The sequence below is a fragment of the Lampris incognitus genome, chromosome 10, assembly GCF_029633865.1.
Source record: "Lampris incognitus isolate fLamInc1 chromosome 10, fLamInc1.hap2, whole genome shotgun sequence".
Taxonomy (NCBI): Eukaryota; Metazoa; Chordata; class Actinopteri; order Lampriformes; family Lampridae; genus Lampris; species Lampris incognitus.
This window is the reverse complement of record NC_079220.1, coordinates 47,774,165-47,796,373: the sequence shown is the minus strand read 5'-3', so window position 1 is coordinate 47,796,373 and position 22,209 is coordinate 47,774,165. Positions and strand designations below refer to the sequence as shown.

The 22,209-nt window shown below is 44.0% G+C and overlaps 2 protein-coding genes across 2 annotated transcripts in view; both read left to right on the top strand.

Annotated features, from left to right (window-relative positions):
- The window catches only part of LOC130119835 (adhesion G protein-coupled receptor E2), a 32,914-nt gene extending 24,973 nt beyond the window's left edge, over nt 1-7,941 (top strand). Inside the window, exons 13-20 of the mRNA XM_056288427.1 lie at nt 191-385; nt 945-1,162; nt 1,343-1,409; nt 1,509-1,600; nt 1,702-1,870; nt 3,107-3,202; nt 5,930-6,062; nt 6,618-7,941. Coding sequence (XP_056144402.1) covers nt 191-385; nt 945-1,162; nt 1,343-1,409; nt 1,509-1,600; nt 1,702-1,870; nt 3,107-3,202; nt 5,930-5,980 — 888 coding nt within the window. The 3' untranslated portion in view covers nt 5,981-6,062; nt 6,618-7,941. The remainder of the gene's footprint in view (nt 1-190; nt 386-944; nt 1,163-1,342; nt 1,410-1,508; nt 1,601-1,701; nt 1,871-3,106; nt 3,203-5,929; nt 6,063-6,617) is intronic.
- Nucleotides 7,942-9,154: 1,213 nt separating this feature from the next.
- ptger1c (prostaglandin E receptor 1c (subtype EP1)) lies at nt 9,155-22,167 on the top strand. Its single transcript, XM_056287182.1, has 3 exons — nt 9,155-9,286; nt 20,786-21,731; nt 21,915-22,167. Exons 2-3 carry the CDS (start codon nt 20,820-20,822, stop codon nt 22,161-22,163), a joined length of 1,161 nt encoding a protein of 386 aa, XP_056143157.1. The 5' UTR covers nt 9,155-9,286; nt 20,786-20,819; the 3' UTR covers nt 22,164-22,167.
- Nucleotides 22,168-22,209: the final 42 nt, after the last annotated feature.

The window sequence follows — 22,209 nt, the reverse complement described above, 5'->3', positions numbered from 1 at the left end:
TAGTGAATTATTTGGGGAATTCTGCCTCATTATGATACGTGGAGCTGATACTGAAGGATCGAAAGCTAATTTTTCACACAATAAGGCTGATAGCATATAACAGCTTGACTTTTAGAGTTTGATTTTCATCTATGTAATAACCTCTTTGCCCACATTTTTCCTCTGTATCTCTCTCTCTTTCTCCCAACAGCATCCATTTGAGCTGCAGCTGATTACTTGGATGGGCCTCTCCCTGTCGCTGCTGTGCCTGATTCTCTGCATCCTTACATTTGCACTGATCCACTCCATCCAGAGCACCCGGAATACCATCCACCTACACCTCTGCATCAGCCTCTTCCTCGCCAACCTCGTTTTCCTCGCCGGCATCTCCCGCACAGAGAACCGGGTAAATGCACAAATAGCAAACAATGGCAAAAACAGCAATTTCCCCTGCATTTTCTTTTGTTCTACACATGCTTTGCCCCCCTGTTATTGCATTATGTCATATAGACCAACCTCATATGCATGTGCGTGCACACACACACACACACACACACACACACACACACACACACACACACACACACACACACACACACAGGCAGTCGCTTTTTATCCTTGGTATAGGGAAATTAATTTCCTTCTTTACTTTGAAGTTGCCCTTTAATGTAGGAAATGTACTACACAAACAAAATTTGTTTAAACGATTACTACAATGTCCCAGAGCGGGTAGTCAGAATTCATACCTGGTCCAAAGTGTGTGCAGTGAAGATTTGTAAATGATTTAAACACAGGGCAAGACTACATATTTCAGCACAGCTGCTGAATAATTTATGTGTGCTTTATGGTTCCAAAACAACCACAGAGTTAAGCACTGTCACCCAACCTGTCATCTGTCAGCATCCCTCTCCCTTTTTTTTTAGCTTTTATATTGCTTATCCTCTTTCCTCCCCATGCTATGTTAGGCTGGCTGTGCCGTGGTAGCAGGTCTTCTGCATTTCTTCTACCTGGCAGCATTCTGCTGGATGTGTCTGGAGGGCATACAGCTCTTCAGGATGGTGGTGCTGGTCTTCAACACAACCTTCAAAACCACCTACATGATGGCAGGTGGCTATGGAATCCCTGCTGTGATCGTCGCCATCTCCGCCATAGCTGATAACAAGGGCTACGGCACCAGTCGACAGTAAGCTCCCACCACAAACACCAGTTTTATCTGTTTGTTCTTCCCTGTCTTCTGACTATCCAATATCCTCTTACAACCAACAGTTTCAAATATAACATGACATCAATCTGATATCTGATATTACCAGCGTTGTGGCATTCTTGGTAAATCCTTTGTGTGTGTGTGTGTGTTTTTTTTAAGCTGTTGGTTAAACGTGGAAACCGAATTTATCTGGGGCTTCTTAGGTCCTGCCTGTGTCATCATCATAGTAAGTAAGGAAATAAAAAGATTAAATGGGATGAAGCCCTTGAAATGACATTTTTTTTGGAAAAGATAGATGAATAAATGATATTCTGTTTTGTTACAGGTGAACATCATCTTCTTTTCCATCACTGTCTGGAAGCTTGCACAGAAGTTTTCGAGTTTGAACCCTGACCTAAATAACTTACGCAAAATCAAGTGAGTTACATAAGCCTCATAAGCACATGAGGCCCATATCCAGTCCTGCTGCTCTGGGTTCGTCTGGCGTAACCAGGCTGTGTCTTTGTTGCCCCCCACAGGGCATTCACTGTCACTGCAGTGGCTCAGCTCTGTGTGCTGGGCTCCATGTGGATCTTTGGCTGTTTCCAGTTCGGGGCGGGCACGATAGCCATGTCTTACTTGTTCACCATCCTCAACAGTGTGCAGGGGGCCCTGCTGTTCATCATGCACTGCTTGCTCTCTAAACAGGTCTGTCACAAACCTGACCCCTCACCCCCACTACCACTCAAACAAAACAAACAGAAAAAACGGATGAGCACTTCAGTCTATGAGCAATGGATCTGTTACTGAGATAAAAACACATAAAATTCAGATTTGTGACCCGAAACTGGGTGTGAAGTTATATTACTATCACTACCATTCTCATTATCGTTATACCAACACAATTTTTATTTATTATTATCTTTCTTTTTTCTCTTATTGTTTACAGTAGTTGAGTTTGTATTGTGCAGCACAACTTGCATTGAATATGAACTACACAGTACAGTGGGAATTGAGTTTGAAATGTATAGTAGCTGAATTAACTTAAGAGTAGGTGAGAAGGGGTAGAAAAAATAAGTGTATACTTCCTCCTACTCCTTTTCGAACATATAACAAATAATCTGATGCATACGGAGATTTGTTCACTGACTTTGATGTGTGGATTTTTTTATCACTTCAGATTATTGACTGCTTATTTACATGTTCGAAATAAATATTTATTGTTATCATTATTATTAGTAGTATTATTATTATTATCATTATCATTGCCTCTTTGTCAGTATTAGTTGTAGTAACAGTAGTTGCCGTAGTAGTCGTACATTATATATATATATATATATATATATATATATATATATATAATTGATTTTTGCAAATAGCGCTTTAAAAAGGGATTGAAATCAGTTAATCGCTGTTTTAACTGATTTCTGCAAAGATCAATAATATAGATATATAAATAAAAGCTACTCCCATCTCGCAGGCGTTATAGGGCCATACCTCCAGACTAAGAAACAGCTTCTTCCCCAGAGTCTGTAACCGCTGTGAATCAGCCCACCAGGGATCCCCCATATACTGTCTGCCTGCAGGGTTCAGGGATTAATACAGTCACCCGCATTGTGCTCTCTATAGACTCTATCGCTACATTCCCCTGGCTTTGTTGCACATCTGAACTGTAGCACCCATTTACTGCTGCCGGATGCTGTTTATACTGTTTGTACTCTATTGCTACTTTGTTGCTCTTTTATCTCATTTCTCGTTTTATTTTTAACCATATTTATTGTTTTATAGTATCGAGTGCGGAAGCTGCAAACCTAATCTCATTGTACGTGTACAATGACAATAAAGCTGTTCTATTCCATGTTAAATTTGTTGATCAGTAAGTAACATGATATCAATCTTCTTTGTTTACACTGATTGTGGATTATTGCTCTTCACCCCGTGCAGGTGAGGGAGGAGTATGAAAAGCTCCTGTCTCGTGTCTGGACGCCTCAGAAGAAGAGTTACTCAGAGTTCAGCTCCTCCCAGTTAAGTAAAGTACAGGTGAGTAAAATCTTACAAACTTGTGAGTTTAGGGCCTTAGTGGCTCTATTTTCCAGGATGTGAACCCAAAATTGACAGCACTTGTCCTTTAGCTAAACCCTCCACTAGCTTAGCGACACTGTGACAGATTCTGATATTGTGAAATATTATGAAGATAGATCACTCCGGCTTGGTCGGGCATCCCTACAGACAAAATTGGCTGTTTCTGCAGATGAGAAACCGGATGTGGGTATGTGTCCTGGTTGCTGCACTAGTGCGGGAATAGCATGATCCTCCCACGTGCTATGTCCCCCTGGTGAAACTCCTCACTGTCAGGTGAAAAGAAGCAGCTGGCGACTCCACATATATCGGAGGAGACATGGTAGTCTGCAGCCCTCCCCGGATCCGCAGAGATTGGGATGGCTCGGAAGAGTGGAGTAATTGGCCAGATACAACTGGGGAGAAAAATGGGGGGCGGAGATAAATCACAACCACGGCAACTTGCTGAATTAATGATCATATGGTTGGCACTTTATAATAAGGCATACTTTATAAAGGGTTTATGCATGTTTGATAATGTAATAACTCAATTATTAATGCAGTATAAATCAGTACTAATTTTGATAACAAATTAATAACAACACATTTTTGGGTTGTAGGTAGGGAGCCCACATGGGCAAAATGTCCATAGGTATTCTCTGGGAAATCACATGACTAGACAAAGCTAGCCGAACCATTGCATGGCAGCCACACCAACCAGTACCATGCCTTAACCCTAAACTTAACCTCTGTAACTGTGGATGCATTTGCTGCTGTGCGAAAAGCAACTTTGCATATACATGGCATGATATTTTCAAGTTACATTATTTATATGCTGCTTACTGAGAATGTGAATTGGCAGGCCTCGCTGGTCTCATGGTTTCTGAGAGGCTGTCTGCGGAGACTCTCGTATTCATGAAAAGTGGCTCTCAACCTGGCAACCCAAAAAGTCTTAATTTTTATGCCTTATATCATCTTATTAATGATTTATAACACATTAATAAATGAGTTATTAATCATTGATTAAGTATTTTGTGACCACATATAAATCATATATATATATGTATATGTATATACACTCACTGGCCACTTTATTAGGTACACCTTGCTAGTACCGGGTTGGACCCCCTTTTGCCTTCAGAACTGCCTTAATCCTTCGTGGCATAGATTCAACAAGGTACTGGAAACATTCCTCAGAGAGTTTGGTCCATATTGACATGATAGCATCACGCAGTTGCTGCAGATTTGTCGGCTGCACATCCATGATGCGAATCTCCCGGTCCACCACATCCCAAAGGCGCTCTATTGGATTGAGATCTGGTGACTGTGGAGGCCATTTGAGTACAGTGAACTCATTGTCATGTTCAAGAAACCAGTCTGAGATGATTCGAGCTTTATGACGTGGCGCGTTATCCTGCTGGAAGTAGCCATCAGAAGATGGGAACACTGTGGTCATAAAGGGATGGACATGGTCAGCAACAATACTCAGGTAGGCTGTGGCGTTGACACGATGCTCAATTGGTACTAAGGGGCCCAATGTGTGCCAAGAAAATATCCCCCACACCATTACACACCACCACCAGCCTGAACCGTTGATACAAGGCAGGATGGATCCATGCTTTCATGTTGTTGACGCCCAATTCTGACCCTACCATCCGAATGTCGCAGCAGAAATCGAGACTCATCAGACCAGGCAACGTTTTTCCAATCTTCTATTGTCCAATTTTGGTGAGCCTGTGCGAATTGTAGCCTCAGTTTCCTGTTCTTAGCTGACAGGAGTGGCACCCGGTGTGGTCTTCTGCTGCTGTAGCCCATCTGCCTCAGTTGTGCTTTCAGAGATGCTCTTCTGCATACCTCGGTTGTAATGAGTGGTTATTTGAGTTACTGTTGCCTTTCTATCAGCTCGAACCAGTCTGGCCATTCTCCTCTGACGTCTGGCATCAACAAGGCATTTTCGGCCACAGAACTGCCGCTCACCGGATATTTTCTCTTTTTCGAACCATTCTCTGTAAACCCTAGAGATGGTTGTGCATGAAAATCCCAGTAGATCAGCAGTTTCTGAAATACTCGGACCAGCCCGTCTGGCACCAACAACCATGCCACGTTCAAAGTCACTTAAATCACCTTTCTTCCCCATTCTGATGCTCGGTTTGAACTGCAGCAGATCGTCTTGACCATGTCTACGTACCTAAATGCATTGAGTTGCTGCCATGTGATTGGCTGATTAGAAATTTGCGTTAACGAGCAGTTGGACAGGTGTGCCTAATAAAGTGGCCGGTGAGTGTATGTGTGTATGTATGTATATATGTAGCATTTTTTTCTGAAACCGTCAGCGGTGTTGTTGTAAATGCTCAACTAATGCTGCTATGTATTAAAACTTTTTTTCCTGCATCTGTTTGTGTGTATATATATATATATCAATATTGATATTCCGCTCCTCATTAGTTGAGCACTTATAACACCATTGACGGTTTCAGGAAAAAATGTTTTATATATACATATATAGAGAGAGCGAGAGAGAGAGCGGGGATTTTATTTTTCAGAAACCGTCAATGGTGTTGATAAAAGTGCTCATATATATGTGTGTGTGTGTGTGTGCATTAATTATGCCTTATTGTAAATTGGTATCATCATGGATAACTAGTGGTGCCACTTAGTTGGAGATGGTACTTTGTTGAGGCTTCAAGCAATAAGGGGTCTTTTATACAGGTATCCAAAGGAATTGAATCAAGTGCAACTGGACTTGGTATATATCCTTGAAGACGTTTCACCTCTCATCCAAGAGGCTTCATCAGTTCGTGTCTTTCTGACTAGACCAAGCTAGTCTCTAGTCTTTATACAGGTATCCTCATGGTGTACTAATTAGATGCATCACAGTTATAGACCCAGACCTTCTTCTCTGGGGGCCCAGAAATTCTTGCAACACTCCTGTGCTGCAAACCTAGCTTTGGTGAACTAACTCATTAGCATTTCATGTACCAATCAAAAGAGATATTTACTCATATCAGGAGTGAAGTTGCCCCTTTTGGGGACTAACAGAGGGAATCTGATGAGTCAGATTCATAAATCAGCTCATTAACTCGAGTGTTTAAAGAGTGGTGTGGGTAGATTAGTGCAAGATTTGATTGCCCCATTGCTTCCCCCTGTAATGGGATTTCTCAAGACATTTAAGCAACTCACAGGAGTTGCTTAAACAACTCACACATCATTCTGAACATGTAAACTTTTGCCCTTTACAGAGGCAAAACTCCTTTGCAGAGCTTGAAGATAAGTAGTTGCCAAGTAGTTTGCGTGTAGTGAAGCATGCTGTATCTCTGTGACTGATAGTGACTAGGGGCCCTAAATGAGTACGAAGCCTCACTGACTGAGTGGTCTGCATGCCTTCTGTTATCCTCAGACATCCAAGAGCTCCCAAAACACAGGAGAGTCTCATATCTGAAGGGCAGAGGAGTGAACTGGGAAAACATCCACAAACGCTGTTGCTGATGTCACGCCAGTGTGCCACCTCCTGAAACCTTTTTATGGAGGACTAACATCCTTGCTTCCTTTTTTTTTTGTAATGCAATAGTTTGCTTCATAGCAAAACACTGTAAAGCTGTACTGATGTACTGATATATGCTAGCCATTACATTTCTAGAGCTGTTAATTGTGGTATTTTGTTAATGAATAGTTTTGTTCCAAAGCACTGGATACCTATCTGGAAAAAGAAATGACAACATTTCAGCAACATGTCGTTTTTTTTATATATATTTTTTTATTTTTCAAACCATGGAGTTCAGCTTCCAGACGTTCTCCCGTTATTTTCATGTGTGGGGTAAGGGTATTATAATAAGGGCCACTCATAAGACCCCTGGAGTATGAGGACCGCTGATTTGGGCCAAAGTGATTCACTGGACTTGCTTCATGAGGACCTGGTTTAATCAGGTACACAACAGCTCGTTAGATCACCCAGGTACTTCATCGGACTCGCCAAGACAATGTAAAAGGGTGCCTTTTTGTTTGTTTGTGTTCTGTTGGTCATTTTGTCTAGTCTGTATAGTTTGTTCCACTTTATTTAAGATGTTGTCTTCAAAGTAGCCAGTAATAAGGAAAATATTGAGATGGAGTAATTTGAAATGCCCATTTGTGTTCATATAGTTGTACAATTGTATATAAAGCAAAGAAAATGCACCCGTATGTGCCTCAGCAGGTATAATATCATGTTAACGTGTTACGTCTAAATGTATGAGTCGACCGCCGGTCTGTGACGTGCCGAATACAGATGGTCGGCCCTTGAACGCTCCAAAGCAGCTATAGCTGTCATGACTGTTGAACCAGTAGTGTGTGAACACACCATGCATCATGTTTTTATCTGAAGCAGTAATTATGCAAAATGCATTTCCACACAGCTAAGGTTTCGTTTTTCTTTTCTTTTGCACTAAAGATGATTTTTGTTATGAGACAGCGACAGTGGAAGGCAGACAGGAAATGAGAGAGGGGGGGGAGTGGTATGCACTGTAACCATTCGGCTACAGAGGCACTGCAGGTATTAAGAAATGGATATTATTATTGTTTGTGTTGTTTTTAAGTTGTCCCCCAGAGATGTAAAGATGACTGATTGTGCAGATGTATTTTGTTTGAGAATTGTCACGAAAGCATTGTGATGGTGTCAGCGCCTCCCCCCTGATGGCTTTGTAATAGTTTGCTAAGTCAAAAAGAATACATTAAAACTTCCAGACTGAGTCTTTAAAGTCTGAAGAGTTTTTTTCTCTCTCTTTTATTCTGTACCACGGTGCTTTGCAGAAGACGGCCTGACTTGTATGTGGGAGCCGATGGCTGCAAGGACACAACACAATACGTACATGGTGCAGAGAAAAGAGGCAACAACAGGAAGACATTAACAAAGCAAGAGAGATCAGAGTTTTGCTGGAGAGCAAATGGACAGTTGCTGCTGATCCGTCGCGTTTGTGTTGTTTTCTCACCTCTCTGCGGTCTGCACTCGACTATCTTTCGCTCACGCTCTCCTTCAGCTGTTTGCTCGTTCCTGCAAAGCTCGGTTGGCTTAGGGACGTGGTGAACAACAAAGCAATACTGAGTAAATCCGAGTGTGGTTCTCACTTCATTCCTGTTTATCTCCTGTCCCGTCTCCCTGCTGACTGCGAGCTAGCATCCCGAGAGCTGCACACGACTGAGTCTCAGAAGCAACTTTCGGGGATGAATAAGTCCACTTAAAAAAAAAGAAGAGCCAAGCAAACCTTAATCGGCCTGAGGCATACATAAAATATGAGCATATTTCTACACGTCACGTATCCTGCTGCGTAGCTTTAACCTAATGTAAACTAGTAATAAGACACGTTAGTCCCTACCTAACGGGTCTGATCCTTTAGCCGAGCGGTTAGTGACGTCGCCTTGTGGTGGAGTACACCCCGTATCGAATCCCGCATCGGGCAAGAAAATAACCGGTTACACTAATAAGCCCGCCTGTTACGCAGCACAGCATCAGTTTCTCTTTGAAATGAGCATCTCTATACCTTACCACCCTTGCAAGTGCTTGTACACTGCACTTCCTGAAGTGTGAAATTCATCTAACATCTATTAGACTGAGAGTCCCTTTTTAGGTTCACCCTGAATGATTTGGATGGAAAGACTTCGCCAACAAGCAAGACGCATGTAGCTTCTCTGTTTTCCCTCCCTCTGGTCCAGGTCTTCATATGTGATGCCTGATGGTGTTTCTTATGACGCCAAGCTAAATAATGAAGATACGTTGCTTGGTCTTGGATCAGTCAGATTTGTTTTTCGAGGGTGAAAAAGAAGAGTACTTGAAGCCGTTTCAGACTCTGGGAGTAAACGGCAAACTGAAAAGGAGAGAAACTGAGAACTAATTGCAGGCAAACGCACACCTCGGAGCTGAGCGTGTACTTTGCAGGTCCTGCAGGTAGAGGAACAAGATAGCATAGCAGCCATCCAGAGAGTGAGAGACAGGGGGAGGGGGGGTGAGAGTGTGTATGAGAGAGAGAGCAAGCCACTATGAGAAGATAATAGTAATGAGTGAGCCCTGGAGACAGGAGAGTCACGTTTACTCGGCAGGTGGGTAAATCTCTACTTTTCTCTCATCCTTAACAAACCGGTCCTCAGAGAAGCGTCATCTGAGGGTAACGTAAGTTTCCTTTTCAATTAATAACCGTGCTCTTGTTAATTGACTTTTTGATGAGATTTCTTTTTCACTTAATATGCCAGAAAATCAAATGGTGTGAAGACTAAAATGTATAATGAAGTCTTGAAACTATATCGAGCGCCTGTTCCTTCTATCAAACGGAGAGACTGGGTGTCTTCTGAGGAAAGCTGTGATAATGTATTGATGTAATCTACGGTTAATTGTAATGCATTGAATCCACTTAACTAATGAATGGGACAGTTATGTGAAATAGATTAAATGAGTTGGTGACATTTTGACTCTGTGACAACTGAGATAATGGAGGAATTGAATTAAGTGGGGGGGGGACTCTTTGCATGAACAGTCTTAATATTTCATAAGCCTTGGGGACTAAGAACACATCTTTGATAATACTGTGGATGTGGGAAATGTCTCCCCTTGTCTCGTGGTGAGATGGCTTTAAAATGAAACCGGGGATGATGAGTGAGGTGGGCTCGTTATTTGTAGCTTGAGAGGAAGATACAGTGGCACCACATCGCACGTCCCTCTGAAGCATTTTGCACAGTTAATGACATGATGGGTTTGACATGACAACTTTCCTTCGTTGGCCGCACTCCCCCTACTCTTCCCAGAACGTCTTATATCCCAGGATCAGGGAGACCCAGTCAATTCTTCACACTCCCTCAGAAAATTGAAGTGTGTTAGCTGCTGCCTGCCTGGTGTCTTTGGATGGGTACCGAGATTTCTGAGAAGACGAGAAGAGAAGAGTGGCAGGAAGAATGATAGGGGGAAAGAAAAACTTATTAGCAATAACAGGAAAAACATTTTTTTTAAAAAGAACAAAATTTGCAAATGAAAACCCCATCCGAGGTATATTGTGTGATTATGATTGAATGGAAGTGAGTATGGAGCTTTAGCATAGACAAAGGAGGCTGGTTTGGGATTAATTGGTCCTGATCTTTTGCCGGAAGCTACCTCGTTTCAGCGTCATATATCTTAAAAAACGCTGTCTGTACTCAGTAAGTGTACCGAGGCCCCTGCCATTGGCCACATGTCACTGCAGTAGCGATTTTTCAAGAATAAAACCCATGACAGAATTAAATCCGTTTTCTTGGGCTTTATAAAATATGTATCATCGCCTTTTCTCGACAGTAGCATGTATTATACAAGAGAGTTTAAAAAACAATGTAACCGGTCATTTTCTTGCCCGGTGCGGGATTCGATAGGGGTGTACTGCACCACAAGGCGACGTCACTAACCGCTCGGCTAAAAGGTCAGCCCCGTTAGCTAGGGGCTAACGAGTCTTATTGGTAGTTTACAGTCGTCACCCTCCCCGGAAGCGCGCCCTCGCGCTTTGTTAATCCCGCGCTCCGAAGAGACTTCTGAGGATCTGCACACTTCCGGATCCCACCGCTGCCACCAATGTAACCGGTTATTTTCTTGCCCGGTGCGGGATTCGATATGGAGTGTACTGCACCACAAGGCGACATCACTAACCGCTCGGCTAAAGGGTCAGACCCGTTAGCTAGGGCCTAACGTGTCTTATTAGTAGTGTACAACAACAACAAAAATGAACTTTTCATTTCTTCTCCCCGACAGAAGTCAGAACTGGAGGGGGGAAACCCAATATACAGAGCACTCTTCAGCGCGGCTATCAGCCATTTTAATTTAGAACACTTTATAACATTTGGTCAAACTCTTTCTACAGAACGACGGCTATCAAGCAAGCAGATGCTGATGACAAACCCGGTCTCTGTGGTCCTACTAGGTGCTGTAAACGGACGCACGAAATTTCCCCCGAACCCGCTCCTTATCAGCCAATCAAAAAGAGCTCTTTGCAAGCCGGCGTCTCTATTGGTCCCTAGTCGCCGTCAATCATTTTGCGCGTTCACTGGCGGAAGTGAGGAAGCGGATTCTTTCCCAGCAAGTTTTCTAAACTTATACCCAGGGTCGTTAACCGCCGTTTTAATAAAAGTTACTTTTTAAGATTTCTATTTTTTTTTACTTACTTAAATGATTTATCTTAGCATCCTGGTGGCTCGTGTAGAAACGTGTTTATGAATCTTCGCATTCATTTAAATGTAGAAACGTGTATACTGTAGCGAATTCGGGGGACAACGCAGCCACAGAAACTGCCGCGGCCGGGAAGCAAACCCGTACCGCCCGCACCGCAGGAAGCATCGCTAACCGCTCGACTAAAGTGTCAGATCCGCCATCCAGCTGCCAACGTGTCTACATATCCATGCACGTTACACTACCCACCTCCTTCGGGAAGCGCGTCCCCGCGGTTAAGCATATCAGCTCCTTCACGCCTCAGGGCGCATATAGTCCATGGGCCAGAGCCCAAAATGTCCTATTTCGGTACACTCAAGGTGGCAAAACTTACTTATAATTTTTGAAAGGATCCATGTCTGTAGATGATATTTTGGTATGATTACCATTCCTGAGTGGCAGCTGTATCACAGTTATCAGCTCATGAAGTTAACCACCCCCTAAAGTAAATTGCATTTTAGACGCTGGTGTATATCCTGGTTTAGCCTCATGGTCAGGACATTTTTCAATGTTCTATAATATTGTCTTTGGTATCATTTTAAAGGGGACCTTCTTAGCTTTCATTCAAGCCCTGTTGTGGATATTTCTCACAAATATAGAGGTCACTTGAGCTCTTCAACCCGTCAATAACACACATCTTTCTGCAATGTTCGCCTAAACTATATACTTTCTTTTAGCCCTGTGGCATCTAGGAATATCAGGGACACAAAACACAAAAACTGGAATACTCACAGGACTGTAAAGATTCAGGAAATGTATAATATACCCATACTATTTCATTGTGTGAGGTGATTGTGAGCCTTAAATTAGAAGGGCATTATTACTAAGAAACTAACTAGACCAAAGCCAGTTAGTCCATGGGTCAGACCAGATATCGATATCACCCAAGGTGACACAACTTCACTGGTGCCATTTTATTTGGTACACTAACAGAAGTAAAATAATACATGATAACCTTTCCAAATGAGCAGCTATTTCATTTTTCTTCCAGGAAACCTGTTTCTGTGCCTCTCACGATTGTGTATTTGCCCAGATTTTTACAAATATAGCATTTCAACACCCCTGGTACTGATTAGCCTAGCTTAAACTCTGGGACAGTTCTTAGTTGGCCAACAACCAAGGATAACCAGTACTGTGTACTTCCATTCATTGTGCTAAGCTAGGCTAACGTGCAGCCAGATAGCTTTCTACTAAACACATATAGAGGAAACTGGTATCTATCTTCTTGTCTCACTCTGGAGAAGATTGTAAGCTAATTTCCCATAATGTTAGCATGTTCTTTTAATGTATATGTTAATATGATTAGTTAAAGTGGCTACGAGGAACTTTCATCTTGTGTTGATTTTAGCGGCCTCATGTGGACAAAATACAGCTGTTGCATAGCAACTAGGTAATGTATCTATTTGTGGCTATGTAAGATAAATAATGGTAATATGACGCTGGTGAAGCAAAGTAAACTTTGTTTTAGTAGTGTTCATACACCTAAGTTACATGTATTTGTTTGTATGTGGCAGGTGAAAACTGACTGAATATGGCCACTGGTGAACAAGCAAGTTTTTACCCAATACCAAAGCGCCCACGGGTGGAGTGCATTATCCACTGTTCTGATGATACAGATAAGCTGGTTTCACTACAAAGTGTCGACTCATGGAGAACTCTGCTCAGGGCAGCTCGGATACGAAATCATGCACCAGTTTTGAAACTGGCAAAAGACATTCCTGAGGGACAGATTCCAGCAATCTACTACCACAGAAAGTGTCGCAGTATCTTCACTATGAAGCAAATTCTTGATGGCCTCCTTGCAAAAGAAAAGAAAAGTTGTGTCTCTGCTGAAGAGAAACAATCTAAGGGAGTAGCTCGACATGCTCCAAGTACATCTAGGACTTATGATGCAGAGTGCATATTTTGTCAGAAAAACAGCAAATATTCCAAGAGACAGAATACGAGAGAAGTACTGGTGCAGTGTCGAGAACTGCGAGCTGATGCAAAGATCAGGAGTGCAGCCACAAAGAAAAGGGACAGCAGAATCCTTGCCATTGTGAGTAGAGACCTTGTAGCAGCTGAAGGGCACTACCACAGGTCATGCTATAGACTTTACACCAAAGAAGAGGTTTCCAAAGGAGAGGTTGCCAGCAATGAAGATGATGCTGCTGCAGCCCAGTATGAAGCTGCTGTGAATAAGGCATACAATGAGCTGTTCCTCTTCATCAGGATGGAGCTTTTTGGCAATCCTCAAGTGATGACAATGACTGATCTCTCTTCTAGACTGGTAGCTTCAATGAGCTCCCAAGGCATTGCCCAAGTCAAGGAATCAACCAAGAAGCACATAAGGCGAAACCTGGAGAGTGAGTTTGCTGGAGCCTTGCAGATATTCCCTGATGAGAAAGGAAAATTCCTCCTCTATCCTGATAACTTGTCCATGAGGGAACTTGCCAAAGAAAATCAGTCTCTCAAAAGGGAGCTGCAGACCCTGAAAAGTGTCAGTGCACAAGATGTTATAGCCAAAGCAGCCATCAAATTGAGAGCAGACATTAAAAGTCAAGATGTTCCTCAAACCTGGCCGCCTGAAGTCAAACCAGAAGCAGAATGTCCTACCATTCCAGAGTCGCTCATTATCTTCCTGTACTCTCTACTCACAGGCTCAAATGATCCTGATCATGCATCCCAGAGAGTGCAGTGCCTTCTGCAGTCATTTGGCCATGACATAGTATATGCAGTGACATGTGGAAATACCAAGCCTTCCAAGCACATTGTTCTGCCATTCAGTGTCAAATCGTTGACAGGAAATGTAGAGTTGATAAACATCCTCAACCGACTTGGTCACAGTGTGTCCTATTAACAGATGGAAGAGATCAACACTGCCCTGTGTCTCCAGAAACTCTCATCATCAGGGAGTGGCATTGCCCTTCCAGCTAACATCCATCCTGGCATATTCACAACTGTAGCCTGGGACAATATCGACCGTCTTGAAGAAACTGTCAGTGGTGAGGGAACATCTCACAGAGTCAATGGGATTGCTGTGCAAGCAAAGCCAGTCAACCCACTTCCTGTCCAACCCATGCCCACTGTTCCCAAAACAAAGAAGAGAAGCATTGATGGACCCCCACCAATGTTACCAACTTACAATGCTGGACAACGGGTAGGGCCACCACAAAGCAAAAAGTCAGATGCCGATACTGCAGCCAATACTAAGCTTGCCAGAGAGAAAAACCTTCTTTGGGTCCTAGCACGCATGTCACAACAAGAAGAACAGTCAGTCAGCAGCTGGACAGGCTTCAACATCCTGACTCGAGGAGAGATGACGGTCATCCCCGACAATATAGGCTATCTGCCTACCATCAATGCTCCAGCGACACAAATGTCTACTGTCAACGAGGTGCTTAACCAGTCACTGAGCATCATGCAGTGCTTAGGCCTGAGGAAGATTGTCTGTGTCTTTGACCAAGCCCTGTATGCGAAGGCTGTCGAGATCACATGGAAACACCATGACAAGTTCCATGATATCATCGTTAGGCTTGGGGTATTCCACACCATCTGCACACTGCTGGCAATAATAGGAAAGCGTTTCCAAGATGCTGGACTCAAAGACCTCTGCATTGAGTCTGGCATGATTGCAGAAGGCTCAATTGCTGGTGTTATGGATGGCCGCAAGTACAACAGGGCAGTGTGACTACACAAGCTCCTGTATGAGGCTCTCATGCGACTGACCTTGAATGGTTTCCTGTCCTGGTTGGAAGAAACTCACAGGAATGACATGGTTCACCTGAATGAGACACTGAAGACCATTGACAGCCTTGGGAAAGAAGTCTCACAACATGCTTTGAAGGAGGTCCTCGAGAACAGCTCTTGTACACGCATCATGGATCTATTTGAAGTCTACCGTGAGTTCCTTACAGGTGGAAACGGCAGCCTCTCGAACTTCTGGATGTCCTATTTGGACATGGTTGAAATCTTGTTGGGGCTCATCCGAGCATCCAGAGAGGGAGACTGGATGCTACACTTGGCTAGCATTCGAGCAATGATCCCATGGTGCTTTGCTTATGACAGGATGAATTATGCACGCTACCTCCCCTACTACTACGCCCAGATGTCTGAGCTGCCCATCACACACCCAGATGTGTACACAGAATTCATGGAAGGAGGCTTCTCAGTCCAACTGGGCTCCACCAATCCCTTTGGCCGAATCCCTGTTGACCAAGCTATAGAAGAAACGGTGAACAAAGACACCCAAACAGCTGGAGGGACAAAGGGATTCAGCTTGAAGCCAGGAACTGTGACCAAATATTATCTCACAGCTGAGTATAGAAGCATGTACCTCAGACAGCTGAGAGACCTGACAGGTCAAGGCAGGTGCAAATGGTCTCATCCAGATCTACAGAGTCCAAGGATCAAGAGAGATGAAGCAGATGTCCAGTCTCTCATGGACCTTATGGAGAATAACTGGCTCAATCCTATGTCCCCCGATGAGATTGATTTGGTTAGCCTCTCCACTGGCAACATGGCTCCACCTGATGTAACCATAGATCTCTTGAGAGCTCTTGAGAAAGGAGAAGAGGCCTACCAAGCATTCCAGCAAACAAGGTTAGATGCAGACCCACCACCTGTGAAATTCCACGACAAGATGGCCAAGCAAAGTCTGAAAACATTCTCCAATGTCAGCACAAAACAAGCTCATGGAAAGAAAGCACAGGATGTGGTTCTGAAGGCAGATAGAAACCTTTTCAGTCACATGATCCTGGTGGCTGAAAGCAGGAAGGTGAATCTGAAGGATGTCCTTGCCTACCCATTGGGCCCACTACCATGGGCACTGGCAAATGCTGATGGGTCCTTACGAAAAACAAACAAGGCTGCACTTGCCAGAGAGCTTGAAAAGAATGTATCTCCTGCAGAAGACATCCCAATCCCATCTACTTCCATCATTGATGGGATGAGCCTGGTCCAAAAAATGAATGGCAACAACAAAACCTTTGCACAGGTGGCAGAGTCAGCCTTGACCCAGGTCCTCCATGAGGGAGCACAGAGTGGGAGGATTGATTTGTTTTTGATGTCTATCACCAGACTTCGATCAAAGATGCTGAATGACTGAACCGGGGTGGAGACATCACTCTCCAGTACAAGAATCTTGCAGGGGGACACCACGTCCAGCAGTGGAGAAAATGTCTGTGCAGTTCCTCCAACAAGACCAGTCTCATCAAGTTTCTGGTGGAAGAGTGGAAACTCCCACGATACAGAGCTATGCTGCATGGCAAGGTGTTGTACATGACCTGTGAGGAAACCTGCTACAAGTTGACAGAAGATGGGTGTGAGGAAGCAGCAGAACTGCACTCCACACATGAAGAAGCTGACACCCGTCTGCTCCTGCACGCATTGCATGCAGCAAATGCGGGCTCAAAGTCAGTTATCATCACAGCTGAGGACACTGATGTCATGGTGCTTTGTCTTGGCTTCCAGAAGGACATCACCTGTCCCATCTACCAGAAGTGTGGGACTCAGAACCACACACGGTTTGTCGACATCACCAAACTGGCAAGTTCACTTGGAGACAGCATCTGTGACAGCCTAATTGGCTTACATGCCATCACAGGCTGCGACACTGTCAGTGCATTCGCTGGTCGAGGGAAGCTGAATGCCCTGAAGATAGTGAGAAAGCACACTTCCTGCCAAGAGACTTTTAGTCAACTGGGACAGACATGGAATGTGAGTGATGAGCTGTTCCAGAAAATTGAGCAGTTCACCTGTCGGATGTATGTTGCTAATAGCAGCACTGCTGAGGTGAACAAACTGCGTTACCAGCTCTTCTGCACCAAAAGGGGGGAGGTTGAGTCCAGCCAGCTGCCACCATGTAGAGACTGTCTCTTTATGCATGTTCAACGAGCCAACTATCAGGCACCAATATGGAAGTGCTGTCTGCAGGCTAACCCTGTGGTGCCAAGCCCTACTGAGTATGGATGGACAGACGATGAAGGCAAGCTGGCCATTTACTGGATGCACTCCCCACCTGCACCAGATGTGGTCTTGGAAATGCTAACATGCAAGTGTGCATTCATGCAAAATGCCAAGCTGCATGTGCCTGTCAAATGGACTTCCATGCACAGACATGTGCAGGTTACAGACCTGCAGTAACCAAAAACAGCAGGATGGTCCAGAACTGGACTTTGAACTTGGGGAGTCAGATGATGAGAGAAACGAGCAGTTTGATGAATGACAGTGTGATGATTCTGATGGTAGTAGTCTATTGATGCACAGGATGTTGATTCTGGACTTGGTTACCCAGAGCTTGATAACAATAATGTAACCATATTCACATATACCCATTACCCTACCCATTACCATTACATATACCCACTAATGATATGGGATTACATGTATCATTGACTAAGTATATGTAAATGTCAATGTTGTTTAAAATATTAAAATAGTTCATTACCTCACTATGGTATTCCTTTTTATCATGTATTTTGATTGTGTATTTAAACAAATGTATAGAGACCAGTTTGTGACCTAACTGGCTTTGGTCTAGTTCTCATTTAAGGCTCACAATCACCTCACACAATGAAATAGTATGGGTATATTATACATTTCCTGAATCTTTACAGTCCTGTGAGTATTCCAGTTTTTGTGTTTTGTGTCCCTGATATTCCTAGATGCCACAGGGCTAAAAGAAAGTATATAGTTTAGGCGAACATTGCAGAAAGATGTGTGTTATTGACGGGTTGAAGAGCTCAAGTGACCTCTATATTTGTGAGAAATATCCACAACAGGGCTTGAATGAAAGCTAAGAAGGTCCCCTTTAAAATGATACCAAAGACAATATTATAGAACATTGAAAAATGTCCTGACCATGAGGCTAAACCAGGATATGCACCAGCGTCTAAAATGCAATTTAGTTTAGCGGGTGGTTAACTTCATGAGCTGATAACTGTGATACAGCTGCCACTCAGGAATGGTTATCATACCAAAATATCATCTACAGACATGGATCCTTTCAAACATTATAAGTAAGTTTTGCCACCTTGAGTGTACCGAAATATCGTCTGGCCCATGGACTAATACGTTTCCGATGGCTTTACGGTCGCTCCATCCCACTTCTGACACCAATGTAGCGAATTCGGGGGACAACGCAACCACAGAAACTGCCGCGGCCGGGAAGCGAACCTGTATCGCCCGCACCGCAGGAGGCATCGCTAACCGCTCGACTAAAGGGCTAGACCCGCCAGCCAGCGGCCAAGGTGTCTTCTTATCCATGCACGTTACAATACCATAGAAACTCAGGCCTAGCACCCAGAGCTCGGATCCATCACAGGACCTGTGCACCATATCCTCCCCTTTCCCTGTTTGCTGTTCATCTCCATTGTTCTTATCTAATTTTAAGTCAAAAAATGTGACCAAAATTGTTGATCTTCTACATGTAAATGTAGGATTTCTCTCTACATTAATGTATTGATATAATGGGGCTAAAAACCACTATCAAGGCAGCAATTTCTAATTACAGCCATAGTCTCAAAGTCTTTTTTTTTTTTTAGAAAAATTGCGTTTCTGAATAATCTCTTCTCCACGTTAGTATGCCCCTGGATAATCATTAAACTTCCCCCCTCCGGAGCGTCTGAGGTACATGGTCAATGCTGCTGCACCACCACTTCTTCTGTTACACGGGTTTGGAGTTTGCTATTAAAAAAACTTTTTTTTAAAAAAAATCCCTGCTCATTGTGCTTGTACATGAAGTGTGTGACAAATAATCCCTTGAAGCTCGACTCTTGAAACGGGAAATTCAGACCTCACACTGTGGCAGGAAAGATTGCCATGAGCCGAACATACGTAACGGGGTTGAGGTGAAAAACAAGTTTCCTCTTCAGTCTTGTCTGGTGCTGTTAGTTTGGTGGTAGTTACCTCAACGCCAATACACTGCAAGCTGAGATGAGGAGTTGGGCAATTTACTGAGGTCATTGTCAGTAAAGGTGAAGATTGGACTGCAGCTGATGGCTGAGTTTCCTGCAAAGTGATTCCTCTCCCCTATGAGTTGGTTTCAATCTGTTCCCAACATGATGCCCCCATCCCAAGAAAACGGCCATCCCGGTTGGGTGTTTTGTTTCCCATATTCTGCAATCCCTCGCAAATATACTCTCTCTCTCTCTCTCTCTCTCTCTCTCTCTCTCTCTCTCTCTCTCTCTCTCTCTCTCTCTCTCTCTCTCTCTCTCTCTCACACACACACACACACACACACACACTCTCTCTCTCTCTCTCTCTCTCTCTCTCTCTCTCTCTCACACACACACACACTCTCTCTCTCTCTCTCACACACACACACACACACACTCTCTCTCTCTCTCTCTCTCTCTCTCTCACACACACACTCTCTCTCTCTCTCTCTCTCTCTCTCTCACACACACACACACACACTCTCTCTCTCTCTCTCTCTCTCTCACACACACACACACACACACTCTCACTCTCTCTCTCTCACACACACACACACACACACTCTCTCTCTCTCTCACACACTCTCTCTCTCTCTCACACACACACTCTCGCTCTTGCTCCTTTCTCTCGCTCTCTCTCTCTATATATATATCGCAAAGTGCTGACTAGTGTACAAGTTGGCAAATACAAAAGAGTCAAAGTCCTGTCGTCCAGACATGAAACAGTTGGTCAGAGGAGAAAGCATATACACTAACACACATACACACAGGCACGCACACATCATAACACACAAACACAGGGATGCACCAGCAAATCACGCCGATTCAAATGCTAAGGAGTAGGAAAGGGTTTTGAGATGGGGTTGTAATGTGTCAGTGGCGGTGGCAGTTCCGGTGCCATGGACGAGTCTATTTCACAGCGTGAGACTCAGGCTGTTCAGCTAAGGATGAAACACTATCTGAAACCAAAAAATGAGTCCGGAAACCGTCAAGAAGGGGGGAGGCTTCTCGATAGGGGTAAAAGATCGATATGAAAGGGTTGAGAATGTCCATTTCCTGCTTGCACAAGAGGATAGATGCATGGCAGTGACAAAGAGCAAAGGTTTTACCGAGATCTCTGTTTCTGCCTGTGAACTACTGCTCCTAATTATGGGCTGATCCTCAAGAGTCAGAGGGAGACCAAAAGTCCTTGCAATCATATAAAACACTGCTCTATGTACCATCGATCATAGCAAGCACAAAATAATTCATTCAAAACATCACTGTTGTGCAGTTATTATGCATCTTGTTTTAATTTGCCCAGATGTTACCAAAGCACCATGAAGTGGGAAAAAAATCAGTTATATATTATGTTTCATGTAGCCTTGAAAGGAAAAAGCTTAAAGTTAAAAAAGTCCCTACACATGCAGGCATCTTTGACACAATTTATTGAAAATACTTGACACTGTTTCTCATTCTTCGTAGATGACATTGAAGCTGAGGACACCTCCGCCACATAATGGCTTCATTATCAACCCAATCTGGACCCTCTGCCCTCCACTTAATGCCAGAAATGAACTCAACTGAATATCCATGCCCCCTTTCAGCAAATATTAGCACCAAGGTCACTGTGAAATCCACAGGTTTAGCAATGTCCTGCTTCACCATGATCTTCGGTGCCATCTCCAACCTCGCCGCTCTTGGCATCCTGGCCAAGTCCCACATCCGATTTCGCCGCCAAGCTAAGGCACCGTTTCTGCTGTTGGCCGGGGCACTGTTATTGGCCGATCTTGGAGGTCATATGATCCCAGGCTCCTTTGCTATGTATCTACACATGGATCATAGTCAGAGGCACAAAGCAATGATGAAGGCTGCGCAGCCCACCAAAGTATTTTGCCAAATCTTTGGGGCCAGCATGGTGTTTTTTGGCCTGTGCCCTTTGTTGCTGGGCGGTGCTATGGCAGTGGAGCGGTGTGTGGGCATCACCCAGCCCTTGCTCCACACTGCCATGATCACAGTGACCCACATCCGCCTGGCCGTGCTGCTTCTTTTCTCTCTTGCACTCCTGCTGGCGGTTTTGCCCTTGTTTAACGTTGGCACCTACACCACCCAGTATCCCGGAACCTGGTGCTTCTTGCCAATCCATGGCCCGCGGACCGTGACGGACACCAACCTGGCTCTGGCCTTCTCCTGTCTTGGCCTCTTAGCACTCACACTCTCCCTGCTTTGTAACATCTCAAGTGTCCTGGCATTGGTACGATCACGAGTGAGCTCCAAGAGTGTAAAGCCAACGTCTACCGCTCGCTGTAACCGCCGCACACCATCCTTAGCCACTTCATCTTCCTCCTCTTTTTGCTCACTGGAAGTAGAAATGATGGCACAATTGGCAGTTATCACTGTGGTTTCCTGTGTGTGTTGGAGTCCTTTTCTGGTGAGTATTTTTCCACACTTAACAACTGCCTTAAGTCATGCTAGATTTCTAAAGAACCTCTTTCAGCTTTAGCAACCTATTGGTAAATACAATGTATATTTATGTTCCCTCATAGTTTCTGAATACTGTTGATGATATAGTACTGTATTCATAACTGATTGTGCGTCTCTCCTGTATTGACAGTTCCACGTTGTTGTGTCAGTGACGCAGTTCTATCAAAGCTCCGATGCTTCAGTCCATCAGTCAGGGAGGGGGATTCTGCTGGGTTTGCGTATGGCCTCCTGGAATCAAATCCTGGATCCCTGGGTTTACATCATACTGAGGAGAGCAGTGTTGCACAGAGTTTTCCGTGCCCTCCATACAAAGAGATCTACCCTCAGGAAAAGCAGCTCATGTGCAGACTCACGCAGGCAGGCTCTCAGCCTGCACTGAACAGTACAAACTCACAAGCACCTGTCCTATTTCTTTCTCTTTTTTT

Bases quoted from the DNA above. Each gene is read 5' to 3' on its own strand.
- ptger1c (XM_056287182.1), top strand. From the start codon at position 20,820: ATGGCTTCATTATCAACCCAATCTGGACCCTCTGCCCTCCACTTAATG. The intron at 21,732-21,914 runs GTGAGTATTTTT...CTGTATTGACAG, and splicing joins TGTGTTGGAGTCCTTTTCTG to TTCCACGTTGTTGTGTCAGT.